The sequence below is a fragment of the Mixophyes fleayi genome, chromosome 6 (assembly GCF_038048845.1).
Source record: "Mixophyes fleayi isolate aMixFle1 chromosome 6, aMixFle1.hap1, whole genome shotgun sequence".
NCBI lineage: Eukaryota > Metazoa > Chordata > Amphibia > Anura > Limnodynastidae > Mixophyes > Mixophyes fleayi.
Window position 1 is genome coordinate 82,632,440 of NC_134407.1, and position 13,417 is coordinate 82,645,856.

At 40.3% G+C, this 13,417-nt stretch overlaps 1 protein-coding gene across 1 annotated transcript in view; it reads right to left on the reverse strand.

Annotated features, from left to right (window-relative positions):
* Positions 1 to 4,338: 4,338 nt before the first annotated feature.
* COX10 (cytochrome c oxidase assembly factor heme A:farnesyltransferase COX10) overlaps positions 4,339 to 13,417 on the reverse strand; it is a 111,383-nt gene continuing 102,304 nt past the window's right edge. The window contains exon 7 of the mRNA XM_075216971.1: positions 4,339 to 6,951. Coding sequence (XP_075073072.1) covers positions 6,536 to 6,951 — 416 coding nt within the window. The 3' untranslated portion in view covers positions 4,339 to 6,535. The remainder of the gene's footprint in view (positions 6,952 to 13,417) is intronic.

The following is a 13,417-nucleotide window of genomic DNA, read 5'->3' on the forward strand; positions in this document are numbered from 1 at the left end:
ATCAATCAGCAAAATCATTGAGGCATAGAGTATAGGCAGTCATTTTGTGGGCCTAGTGCAGGGGCGGCTGCAACACCAATATGCTACAAATCTCCCGTAGGATCAGAGAATGAAGTGGCTGCACAGGTCGCACATATGTGTACTCTTGGCCACCACTAGATAAGACAGCTTTGGGATGCAGTCTAGGGGGCACGTCCCCCAGCGCAGCATGCCCCTGTCCTAGTGAAATAATAAGTTGTATATTCAGGAATATTGGTTCAGATCCCAAAATGACTGCCTGCAAGAACAGTTATATATGTATGTTATAGCCAGAATAGTCAAAGGCATCTATATAACTGTCTCTATACTTTTAATAACATTAGATCGTATTTCACATGGGATAATACATACCACTTTGCCCAATGCACGAATGTTGTAATTATGCAGGGAAGCAGTTATATGTTAGCATCCGTTTCATCTTATCTTTTAACTGTACCTTTTCAGTTGCAAATCCATTGTTACTCATCCCTTACAATATCCCTATTGTGGGTTTAATGTACAGCCATGCCCAAAAGTTTTGAGAATATTGGTTTTCACAAAGTTTGCAGCTTCAGTGTTTTTAGACCTTTTTTTCAGATGTTGCTATGATATACTGAAGTAAAATTACAAGCATTTCATAAGTGTCAAAAGCTTTTATTGACAATTACACTATGTTTATGCAGAGAGTCATTATTTGCAGTGTTGACCCTTCTTTTTGAAGACCTCTGCAATTTGCCCTGGCATGCTGTCAATCAACTTCTGGGTCATATACTGACTGATGGCCACCCGTTCTTGCCTAATCAATGGTTGGAGTTTGTCAGAATTTGTGGGTTCTGTTTGTCCACCCGCCTCTTGAGGATTGACCACAAGTTCTCAATGGGATTAAGGTCTGGGGAGTTTCCTGGCCATGGACCCAAAAATTTCAATGTTGTGATCCTCAAGGCACTTAGTTATCACTTTTGCCTTATGACAAGGTGCTCCATCATGCTGGACAAGGCATTGTTCGTCACCAAACTGTTCTTGGATGTTTTGGAGAAGTTGCTCTTGGAGGATGTTTTGGTACCATTCCTTATTCATGGCTGTGTTCTTAGGCAAAATTGTGAGTGAGCCCACTCCCTTGGCTGAGAAGCAACCCCAGACATGAATGGTCTCAGGATGCTTTTCTATTCGTATGATACAGAACTGATGGTAGCACTCATGTTTCCTTCTCCAAAAGCGCCAAACAATCTGAAAGGGGATTCATCAGAGAAAATGACTTTACCCCAGTCCTCAGAAGTCCAATCCCTGTACCATTTGCAGAATATCACTCTGTCCCTTGTTTTTCCTAGAGAGAAGTGGCTTCTTTGCTGGCCTACTTGACACCAGGCCATCCTGCAAAAGTCTTCGCCTCACTGTGCATGCAGATGCACTCAGACCTGCCTGCTGCCATTCCTGAGCAAGCTCTGCAATGGTGGTGCCCCGATTCAGCAGGTGAATCAACTTTAAAAGATGGTCCTGGCGCTTGCTGCACGTTCTTGGGCGCCCTGAAGCCTTCTTCACAACTATTGAACCTCTCTCTTTGAAGTTCTTGATTCAATAAACGGTTAAATTAGGTGCAATCTTACTAGCAGCAATGTCCTTGCTGTGAATCCCTTTTTGTGCAAGCAATGATGACACGTGTTTCCTTTCAGATAAGCATGGTTAACAGAGGAAGAACAATGATTTCAAGCACCAGCCTCCTTTTAAATCTTCCAGTCTGTTACTCTAACTCAATCAGCATGACAGAGTGATCTCCAGCCTTGTCTGCATCAACACTCTCACATGTGTTAACAAGAGAATCAGCAGTGGAAATGTTGTTTTTGGGATAAAGTTCATTGTCATAGCAAAGAGGGCCTTTGAAATTAATTGCAATTCATCTGATCACTCTTCATGACATTCTTGAGTATATGCAAATTGCTATAATAAAAACTCAGGCAGCAGACTTTGTGAAAAATAATATTTGTGTCATTCTCAAAACTTGTGGCCATGACTGTATAGACATGCATGGAAAATCTCTGCTGGCTACAAAACAGTGTATTCTTAGCTCTGAAATGTATAACAGCATTTACTATGTATATTCTTGTTATTATGCAGTATTTATAAAGTGCCGACATGTTATTTGAACAATGTGTAAGAGGTGCAGAGACATTACAAAATGAAAGAAACTGTTCAGAATGTTTACATCTTTGGGGTGACGTTAGCTGTGTACGTTAGAGGTGTATGACAGTTTTCATCACCAAGTGCACATGCTTAAACTTTGCATTGCCATCTGGGGGCCCTTGGCCCTACCCGATGCCCCAGGAATCAGAGCATTGAGTAGCCCTCTGTTTCTCTCACACCAGCTGAATACAAAGGGAAAGAGGGGAGTGACCAACCATACGCCAAAATCAAGAAATTGTAGCTTGTGATTTGTTCTCATGCTCACACACAGCCTTCTGCAGCCATTTAAAAACAAAATTAATTTGCTGGTTCTTTATTACAGAAACAGCAGAGAGGTGGCTAAACTGTCTGCATGCAGCAGCTCCAGATATGGGGAAGGGCGCAGCTTTAACACAATAAAAAGGTTTTTTTTCAATAAATAACAAAGGTCCCTCGAATCATTTGAACATTTGGGAGGTCTTGTTTCATATAAGAGGAATTGTGTCTGACAGGATATTTTCAGGTTTGGGAGAGACCTATCCAATGTCAAGGCTGTACACAGCGGGGAATGGGATTTTCTTGACTTTTATTAACCTGTACCGCACGTCCCAGGCTGGAATGACATGCTGGGACGTGTAGTTCCCACAGCAGCTGGAAAGCCAGGGATTGCCTAAGAAACTGTTTACAGTTAAGCATCACCTGCAGCCATCTTGCCTTAATGCAGATTATGAGACGCAGTTAGCTCAGGGATGTCTATGAAAACCGCTCTTGCATGTTCCAGTATAATGCATGGTAGAACTAAATGCACTGGAATTGTTCTGTGTAGTATTTTGTTGGAGTTAACACAAGTTAAGGTGTAAAATCACAGAGCTGTGGTCATGGGGTCCAGTTTATATAAGTTCTCCCATATAAAATACATCTTATAATATCTGCAAATGCATGTGTAAAATGGTTCACACTGAATGTATCATTTGTATTGCTACAAGCTATTTGCAAGGCTATGAAAAGTTTTCTTTCCCATGTTTAAACCATTTCCTTTAACCAGGTGCTTATCAATATTTTAAATTTCAGGCTCAATCCTAAAGAAAGAAATAGTATATAGTCACTTTGATGTGTTGAATTAACCTGTAACGAGTTGGTGCTTTTGTTTGGGACCTTAGAATCAGTAGGTTGCATTCTTCTATCTATGGAATAGTAATAGAGGGAAATTTTCTCCTATATACTATATTAAAAAAAAAAACAGCAGCAATGCCTGCTGCCCTACACCAGATCTCACCTGTGACTCAATTTTACCGCTGATCCATACAGCCTTTACATTACTGTGATAAAATATAAGAAATCCCTTACACTGCCTCCTATTGGCTGCTGATCTGTGCCAGTGCACTGCTGGTAGATATAAAAACACCATTATTTTTCCCACATCCACTGTGGCAAATGCTGGAAACTCATAGTAAAAGCATAATGCTTTCCACATAGTGGAACCAGGTATTTTCTTATAATCATGTAAATACAGGCTAAGAATTGCTCAGGAAACCATGGTACAGATGTCACTGGTTCCTGGTGAGTTGAGGCTACATTATAATGAATACTGGTTTAGGCCACAAAATGGCTGCCTCAGGTGACTGGCCCACTATAGCAGCCTGGCAGAAAATCTACACCCACCTACTGGTATTAAACAAAGAAACATTGTTATTCAATGCAGCGGGTAGAGTACCTGTCATGTGTGCTCACTGGACCATTCCGCTCTCCATTAACACAGCTACAATATACACTTGAGTGACTTTTCCTGGCATCAAAGCTTGGCACTAGGTTATTATAATGAGATGCTCTGGCACAGGCTTCGACCAGAAACGTTAATGTATTTGGACACATAGCTCTCTTAATTTACATGGCCCTGATCACTGCTAAATTATAAGGCCAGGCTTACAATTCTGTAGATGAACACAGACCACACACCACACCACATATTGTGTACACACATCTTACTGTGTACTGTACCTAATCAGGACACTGGGGCTGATTGTCACAAGTCACATTACAACAGGTTTCAGGAGGAACCATGATAACGGAGCACAGAATCTCTGCAGAACAGATGTGTACAACTATGAGACCCAGAAAAACATGTCTCGGTTTAAGAAAATCTAGAAAATAAAACAAAAACAATGCAGATATTTTTGTTTTTATTTTTTTTAAGAAATAAACTGTCAAAAACACATGATAGTTTGTAACATTACAGTATATTTGAGTTTCAGTTTAATTTCAAGCACAGAGAGCTCCTTTAGGCCGTGCTGGGCTGTATAATGGTTTGAATTATAAGGCAATTTCATATCAGAGGACGTTGGCAGCAGTAGTTAAGTCTACGAAAAAGCTGCTGTGTTATTTCATATTGGGATGCTCTTATTATGCATTATTTGTACATAAACCCTAACACATAATATATGCATGGCATAGTGACCAGGCATTTCCTTGCTCCAGTTTTCCTCATTACAAATAAATATTTAAACTAACCATTTCTGCACCCTATTTTTCAAATATAATGTTATTAAATACTTTTACTGTTTGGAAGATCTGCTGCTTAATTCATCTGTGTCTGTGCTTTTATTCCCCTGCAGACTTTGGTCTATTTAGCCTCGACCCGCTCCAATGTGCAGATATCGGGAAACTACCCATTACTTTATTCCAACGAAGACAGCTAAGTGACGTGTGCGGAGGACGCCACAGATGACAGATAATTGTGCAGGAGAAAGAAAGCATGGCACTGGATGATGCAGCAAGATCTTAACTGGAGTTATATTTAATTAAAATGTTTGAAAATAGCTTGGTAAAAGCTTGGGCAAAATTTAATTAAACATCTAATTTCGTTATCCTCACCCTTTCCATCATCACTCTGCCTGTCATTGGCTGACGTTATAGGTTACACATAAAACGGTTAGTATTTCATAGGCTATTCTAATTGGTTTTCTCTGATAAAATAGCTGCAGTGGCTTGACGATAAGTCCATAAATATTGTCTTTGTGGCAGGAAATAAAAAATGTAAAACATATAAATCAATCGAGAAATAAAATAAACAACATGATACTGATCGTTCATTCACTGCGTCATGAATTGTATAAAAAGAGGGATACATTCCAATGAACACAACATATTACCGAATAGTTTGTAAACTTCAGTCAAAATAGTCAAGCACAATAAAAAAAATTATGTTGTTAAGGACTGCGACAGTGCATCTTATTATTGTGGTATTGGGTCCAGTTGTTTGCGGTCATGTAAAGCATAGCATCAATCTGCATTCCCTTTTCATTTACCCATTTTCAAATGAGATATTGTGCTTCTCTCTGGAGTCTGTACTCACTCATCACATGTTTCTGAGTAAGATATAGCGCCTCTTTCTGGATTCAATATACCCTCTTATTCTGTTTCAGAGTGACCTGTAGAGCCTCTTTCTGGGTACCCTACGGACTCATATCCTGTTTCCGAGTGACCTGTAGAGCCTCTTTGTGGGCGGACTACTCATTCATCTCCTGTGCCTAAGTGACAAGACTCTATTGCTCCAACATCAGAGTCAGTAGAGTGTTAGAATGTTGGGGACTCAAAGACTTGTACCTTGTATACAACTGGCTATTTGAAAAGTGGACATTAGCCTATAACAGCAGAGTGCTTAGCTTTTGGGAGACATTTCAAAAGATGCCCATTTTTCCTGGCCTCTTAAAAGATCTCTCTGACGCCAACATTTTATTAACTGCCTGCTGAATTCTATATTATTTTATCCAGCCCTGCACTAAGATAACTGTTAAAATTCAGATGTTGATAGTAAAAAATCCATTTGCAGCTAAAATCTTAACATGAAGCAATTACTGTTAAAGGTTGTGTTTGGGTTATTCACCTGGACCTGTCACCATCAATTAACTTTACTTCAACAGAAAATCATATAATAGCTGATTTGTTTTAGTTGCATTGTACCTAACTCTTCAAAGACAGCTGAGGCCACTGGAGTTTAAAGAAGATTGGATGTTTTTTTCCCATGCAATCCACAGGATAAGACACCTGCGTGGCAGTATGTGGGGGTTGATGGGTTCAGGTTAAGGTTTATTAAATTATTTTGGGTTGTGTTTAATAGCCGTCTCTTTCTATAGCCAACATCGGGGAACCATCTGTAGATAAAGAGGTAGAAATGGTGGCCTTAATGTCAATGTGGTGGTCTAAAAATACCTTTTTGGCCAACAAAGGAGACCCTTCTCTCTCGCTCTCTCTGTAAATGTGTTTACAGTAGTAATTATTTGATTAAGGGACACCAGAAAGCCCCAGGCGACCCACAGTCATTCTACAGAAGATCTCTGTGCCGACCCCATTCTCCTCTGCCTCAGCTTGGATCCTGGATGACTTCTTTTTTCTCTTTCTTCCCTACTACAGACTTTTTGCAGGTTAACATGAGCAGCAGTAGTGTGGGCAAATGCCACAGGCTGCAGAAAAACAGCTTCCTAGAACTGTTACGGTCCGCGTCCCGATAGAATTTGTAGCCCAGGTAGGAGATGTACAAGTTGATTGGAAGGGAGATAATAGGGAAGTTCCATGTAGTGACATCCAGAACAGGAGCCAAGGTGGATAATCCTATGAGTCCTAGGCAGTGACGTAAGGCCACACGGCGACACATGTCTGGGTGTGTGACGGACATCATTCGGTAACCACCCCTGGAGTAGTCTTCTCGAAGGTTCCAGCTCAAGGCGTTGAAGTGAGGGAACTGCCAGGAGTAGAGGATGGCTCCCAAAAGCAGAGCTCCTGCAACACAGAGAACCATTAGCAAAATATGACTATTAAATGTTTTCAATGGCATCAAAACAAACTGGTAATATGTAATTTGTCCTCTAGCTTTGTTTTTCTTTCATTTAATGGAGAGATCCTGCCTCTGTACTTTATTCTAACTGAAAAATATTCAGCTCTTAGTCGAAACAGTTTCTTATTAGGATCTATAATGAATTCCTCATCAAAAGCCATTACATACTCTCTGTTGCTGCCACAGACATACTGTATGGCTCCGCTAGGTTTGGCTGTGCCACCTGTACAATCTAGCCGCCTGTATTACCTGCAATGTAATTTTTAGGTAGGCAGTCAAAGACTATGAAATTCATTTGGTCAACATTCAGAAAGTTGACAACTTTAGGTGGAAAAGTCAAATGTCAACAGTATTATTAGGTTGACTAGTCAAAAGTCAACAATTCGACTGTAGACAGTATTATAGGATTAGTGTTTGGGATATTCTTGTTGACCTAATAATGCGGTCTACATTTAAATTGTGGACCTTATAATACTGTTGATGTTATTATTGACGACTTTCCAATCCTGTCTATATTATGGTGTCGACCATATAAATGTTAATCATGTCATTTTCAATGTGTATAACACCCTATTTTTATGCGACCATACTACATTATAGAAAGACCACCCTTCACAAATGTGTTTCATTTACCTCAAAATATAGTTCCCACTATCACTACTCCACCTTAGATGAGCTATAGCAATCTGTAGTTATTTATCTACAGACATGGAGAATCCAGGACGCAGATAGCATCTATTATGCTGAATTGCAGACCTCACTTAGGTGATGTAATATCTGTATCAGCTATAAGTAAGGCTGGGTACACACTACAGTGTTTTCAAGCGATTATCGGGCCAATCAAACGATAAACGACCGTTCTACCTGATATTGCATTAGTGTGTAGGCTGCAACAATGAACGATTTTCGTTCGAAAGCACATTGTATCGTTTCATTTGGTTTTTAATACGGAATAAAAATCTCTTTCAACGATGTAACAATGTCATTCCAATCCTGCAGTGTGTACACACTCGCGACCGGCAGTGTCCATAGATCTCTATGAAGTGTGCAGAGTCACAATCTTTTCAGCCGATGGTTATGACAGATGGAGAATAGATCTGAAGTTGAATTGGGTAAAATGTGTTTAGTGTGAGCACATGAATCGGCACTTTTTTTCTTTTAACCGTTGGTAAAAAGAATATCGCATCGGGAGAAAGCTGTATAGTGTGAACCCAGCCTAAGAAACTGTAATCTGGTAGTGTATACGAATACTGCAACTATCCGCTAGGGAGCAACAGGTTACTGTGCTTTATAAATAAATCATCATTTTATGAAGATAGAAGAATGGAATGGTTAACAACAATTAAGCAAAGGAGGCAAGAGAATATACATATGTTATTCAGATGTCTTAAATACTAGAAAATAAATATTTTACTGGCACTAAAGAACTTTTAAGCAGAGAGCTGTTATTTTATAAAAGGCATCTTCTCTTGTCTGATCCATCTATGTGTACACACAAGAGAGGCACCTCCCATTTAGAATGACATCAGTTTCAAGTGTTTTGTTTTTTTACCGTGCACACAGTGGAGGCCACCATTTTGTGTGCTGATCCAATATACAAAAATCCAGCATGTCAATTTGCTTGGAACCAGTGGTGTTAACCTGTATTCTTATGCATATTGGTTCATGACACAAAATGGCACCTCCACTCTGTTTGGGTGTTTCATAGTGGATCAAAAGAATCCTATAAAGCAAAGCATATAAATAAACAACTGATTCTTACTGTATGGTCAGTCAGTCATACACAGTAGATATCATCATCATTTATTTATATAGCGCCAGCAAATTCCGTAGCACTTTACAATTGGGATCAGTACATTGCAGGTAAAAAAATAATTGTAATAAAAAATGTGCCTATTAATTTAAAAGAAAATCGCCAAAGAATCCCCCTTACAGCAAATTATTTTGGTTTCTTTGAATAAGTCAGATGCCATGTCTTCAAAACTCGTTTCAGTCAGGTCAGATGGACAATGAAGAACATGAGTGAAGGATTTTGAAAAACTACAAAGGAATCGTGAGGTTTAGGGTAAGGTGGGCTTAAATTAGTTAAAAATAAAATAAAAAATAAATAAAAAATACCTCCATGGTAAAACAACGTAGTAATATCTTTGTTGTGAAGGGCACTTTGGTCCTTTAAGCCCACCCAACTCTAACCATGCTTTGTATTGGTTTGGTACGAATCCTATACTGTAATCATGAGTGTAACTACTAAGGTAGCAGCTGACTGAGCCCTTTTCCCATCTGAGCACAGGAAAATACTACTGTATCTGTGGTCTGCTCTGCAACCATCGACATGAAAGGCATTTCAAACACATGAGATGGCATTCTAGGGCTCCAAAATTATTTTCTGCACAGAAGGTAAGTGAATTCTGAAGTTGCTATGGGTGGTATTGATTACAATGATAATATAATGGGGCACTAGATAAAGTAAAATTTTGCTATGGGGTCCATGAAATTCTAGTTACACCCCTGACTGTAATAGCCATTGGTCCACATCTTACACTGATGAGATCTAATAAGATAAAAAAAAACCCCACTGTATGCAAGTTGGGTGCATCACCTACTGTTTATTGGCTGTATTTTGTTCGGTTATATCTGCGGTTCACGACAGGAGTGACTTACATGCCCCCACACCAGCAATCCATCCTTCAAGCAAAGTTTAAGGGCTTCGTTTATGGTTATGAGCAAATCCTGCAGTTACTACCCCTATTGTGCAACATAGCTGATTCAATGCTATTTTATAGCAGGGTCATGTAGGTATGTTCTGTGTCAAGAAGGCTGTGAAATAGCCACTAAGCCGTACAAGAGAGGGTACAATTTTGATCTGACACTTAATGCACGATTTGTCTCACACACCACTTGGAATTTGTACTGCTTAGAATGTGAAGAAAATGGGCATTTCATGAACAAAAGGCCTCTTCTTTCAGTCATTAACACAATTCATTTTACAGTGACTTTAGATTTGGGGTCTAATTAATATAGTCCCAGCCCGAGGGCACAGCTCTTACAACACGTTATTTAAACAGTCTGTAGAAGAGGCCTCAAACGTCGCTGCAAGTAAACATAAGGCCTGGTCTGAGCCGCGGCAAAAAGCTGAGAAAATAAATGATGGGGGAAACACCATCATTCATCAGGCCGAGGATGTTTGTTTCTTTGTTACCTAAACAAATCAAAGTATCCCCTCAGGAAGGGCTCTTCCACTAAGGGTCTCCCTTGGCATCACGTCAGTGTTTAGAAGAAGGAAGACAGCTATGTGTTCCTACTCGATAGTGACAGCCGAGGGGTCGGGGTGAGATGGATGTGACTATATTTGAGTGAGAGGCACATGTTTCTGTGGGTATACTATATAGTAATACAGCAGATCTGCATATCTCTATAAACTATTAGATAGACAGTTCTCTAGGACCATGTAAATATACTACCCGACTTGTTTTCCAGCTCATTGGGGAAGGTTAAGGTGCTTGTGACATTACACTATTTGATTGGAACTACCTCTCAAACGGTTAACAAATTTGCTAATGGGTTGCAAGATATTTGGGGTTGGGCATTACCCTCATATTAGATGTTAAGCGTCTTTAGACTACCGTGATAAAATGCTCCAGTGAGAAGATCACATGTTTCAGTGTATATGACTTCTACAATTCTACACATAACTTCAAATAATATTTTTTGGAACGTAATAGTTCACCAGCTTTATAAAAAAATCACCTCAATGTAATATTTCTATTAAGATAACCAATAGGTACTGTGTATCTCCATATATTTTGTACTATATAACCTCACCAGCACAGAAAGAGTTACATTTTACGATATACAGCGCACACGAGCCATTGGTGTTTGCTCAGCCCCCCTCTTCATCAGAAGTGCAGCACTCGCTTGCGAGGTCTGATTGAGCTTTTGACAGCAGTCCTGACAAGTGGAATGCATATGGGATCTGGGTCCTCGCCTCTCACACAATATGGACTGATTAAAGAGTAGCAATTAAGGTGCCCTCATGACCATCGCAATTGTCTACCTGGTTAAATAAGGAGAATGGCTTATACAAATGAAGCCTATGGAGAGTGTCATTAGTACCATGTGACATCACAAATGGAGAATTTATTCATGTATGTTTTACAGACATAGCATGCAATAAGGGAAAAGATAAAAGATAAGTAGCCCTTGATATCAAGAGGATCACGTGTGGTGCGCTTCTACAATTAAAGTACAATTACCCTCCTGGGTAGACACAGCTTGGGAGAGAGCCTAGGGAATCTTTGTCGAAATTAATGTCAGTACTGACCTCTACAAGGGCAGGGCTTTAGTGTGGCGATTTATGGGTTGCAGTACTGACCACTAAGGAGAGAGCTGCAGTGAAGCTGTGTATGGATCAGTACTGACCTCTTCAAAGACAGGACTGTAGTGTGGCTGTATATGGGTCATTGGACATACACTGATCATCCACAACATTAAAACCACTGACAAGTGAAGTGAATTACATTGATTATCTCGTTACAATGGCACCTGTCAAGGGTGTGGGATAGATTAGGCAGCAAGTGAACAGTCAGTTCTTCAAGTTGATGTGCTGGAAGCAGGAAAAAAGTGTAAGGTTCTGAGCGACTTGGAAAAGGGCCAAATTGTGATGGCTAGACGACAAGGTTAGAGAATCTCCAGACGGCAGGTCTTGTGGGAAGTTCCTGGTATGCTGTGGATAGAACCTATCAAAAGTGGTCCAAGGAAGGACAACCAGTGTACAGATGACCGGGTCATGGGCACCTAAAACTCACTGATGCGCATGGGAAGCAAAGGCTAGCCCAATTGGTCCATTCCCAAAGAAAAGCTACTGTAGCCCAAATTGATGAAAAAGTTAATGCTGGCAATGATAGAGAGGTGTCAGAACACACAGTGCATCGCAACTTGCTGCATATATGGCTGTATAGCCACAGACCGGTCAGAGTGCCCATGTTGACCCTTGTCCATCACTAAAAGCGCCTACAATGGGCATGTAAGCGCCAGAACTGGACCATGGAGCAATGGAAGGTGGTGGCCTGGTTTGATGAATCATGTTTTCTTTTACATCAGATGGGTGGCCAGGTTCATGCGAGTCATTTACCTGGGGAAAAGATGGCACCAGGATGCACTATGGGAAGAAGAAGGCAAGCCGACGAAGGCAGTGTGATGCTCTGAGCAATGTTCTGCTGGGAAACCTTGGGTCCTGGCATTCATATAAATGTTTCTTTGACAAGTACAACCTACCTAAAAACATTGTTGCAGACCAAGTACACCCCTTCATGGCAACAGTATTCCCTGATGGCAGTGATCTCTTTCAGCAGGATAATGCACTCTGCCACACCGCAAAAATTATTCAGGAATTGTTTGAGGAACATGACAAAGAGTTCAAGGTGTTGACTTGGCCTCCAAATTCCCCTGATCTCAATCCGATTGAGCATCTCTGGGATGTACTGAAAAAACAAGTCCGAGCCATGAAGGTCCCACTTCAGAGGTCTTGTGGAGTCCATGCCTTGACAGGTCAGAGCTATTTTGGCAGCACGAGGGGAACCTACACAATATTAGGCAGGTAGTTTTAATGTTGTGGCTGATCAGTGTAAATTGGATTTTGATAACTGTGTATTTACAGAAGGACCTGCACTGAGTGGAAGACCTCTTCCTTTACATTTGTTTGCCTGGTGCTCTAAGCATAGAGAATACAATCTTCAAAAGTAATTTTACAGCCAGTGGCCTACACGCCATAGTCCTCCTCAGCACAATGTATCAAGGGTGAGCTTAAGCTTTGTACCGGCAGCATGTAAGCTGCTTAACCTACATCTTATCACACAGAGGATTTAATGTGGCAGATCAGGGGTTAATAAGAAATGGCAAAAGCTTGTCCATGGGTCACAATAAATTCCTTATTCTGGGAACATGGACAATTGAGGAGTCCAACAAAACAGCAGAGTAACTACCTTTAACACATTAAGAGCCAGTAAGGCCACCTGAAGGCACTTTAATGCTGAATGACCTCCATCATCCGTTCTCAGCCTGTTATTGCTCTCTGTTCCCCCTTCATCCACATATAGACCAAATTCATTACCTAGACCTGATCCCAAGATCTCTGCCTTACTGTTTAATTCCTGCAATCAGTATGTAATTTACTTTAAATGAGAGTGAATAAGAGATAATGTTGCCTCAGCATTTAAATCTTTTAGTGTCCTCTTCTTCCACTATTTTCCCTCATAGTATTTTCCCTCTAATTAGTTCACAGAGACATTTATCTTCATTTTCAAATATTTCAGTAACATTAAAATGGGCCTGTCAAACCCCCAAAAAGACACAACTCTATGTTTTACAACATGAAATAATGATTTGTCTACACACCATACATATTGTGTTAAG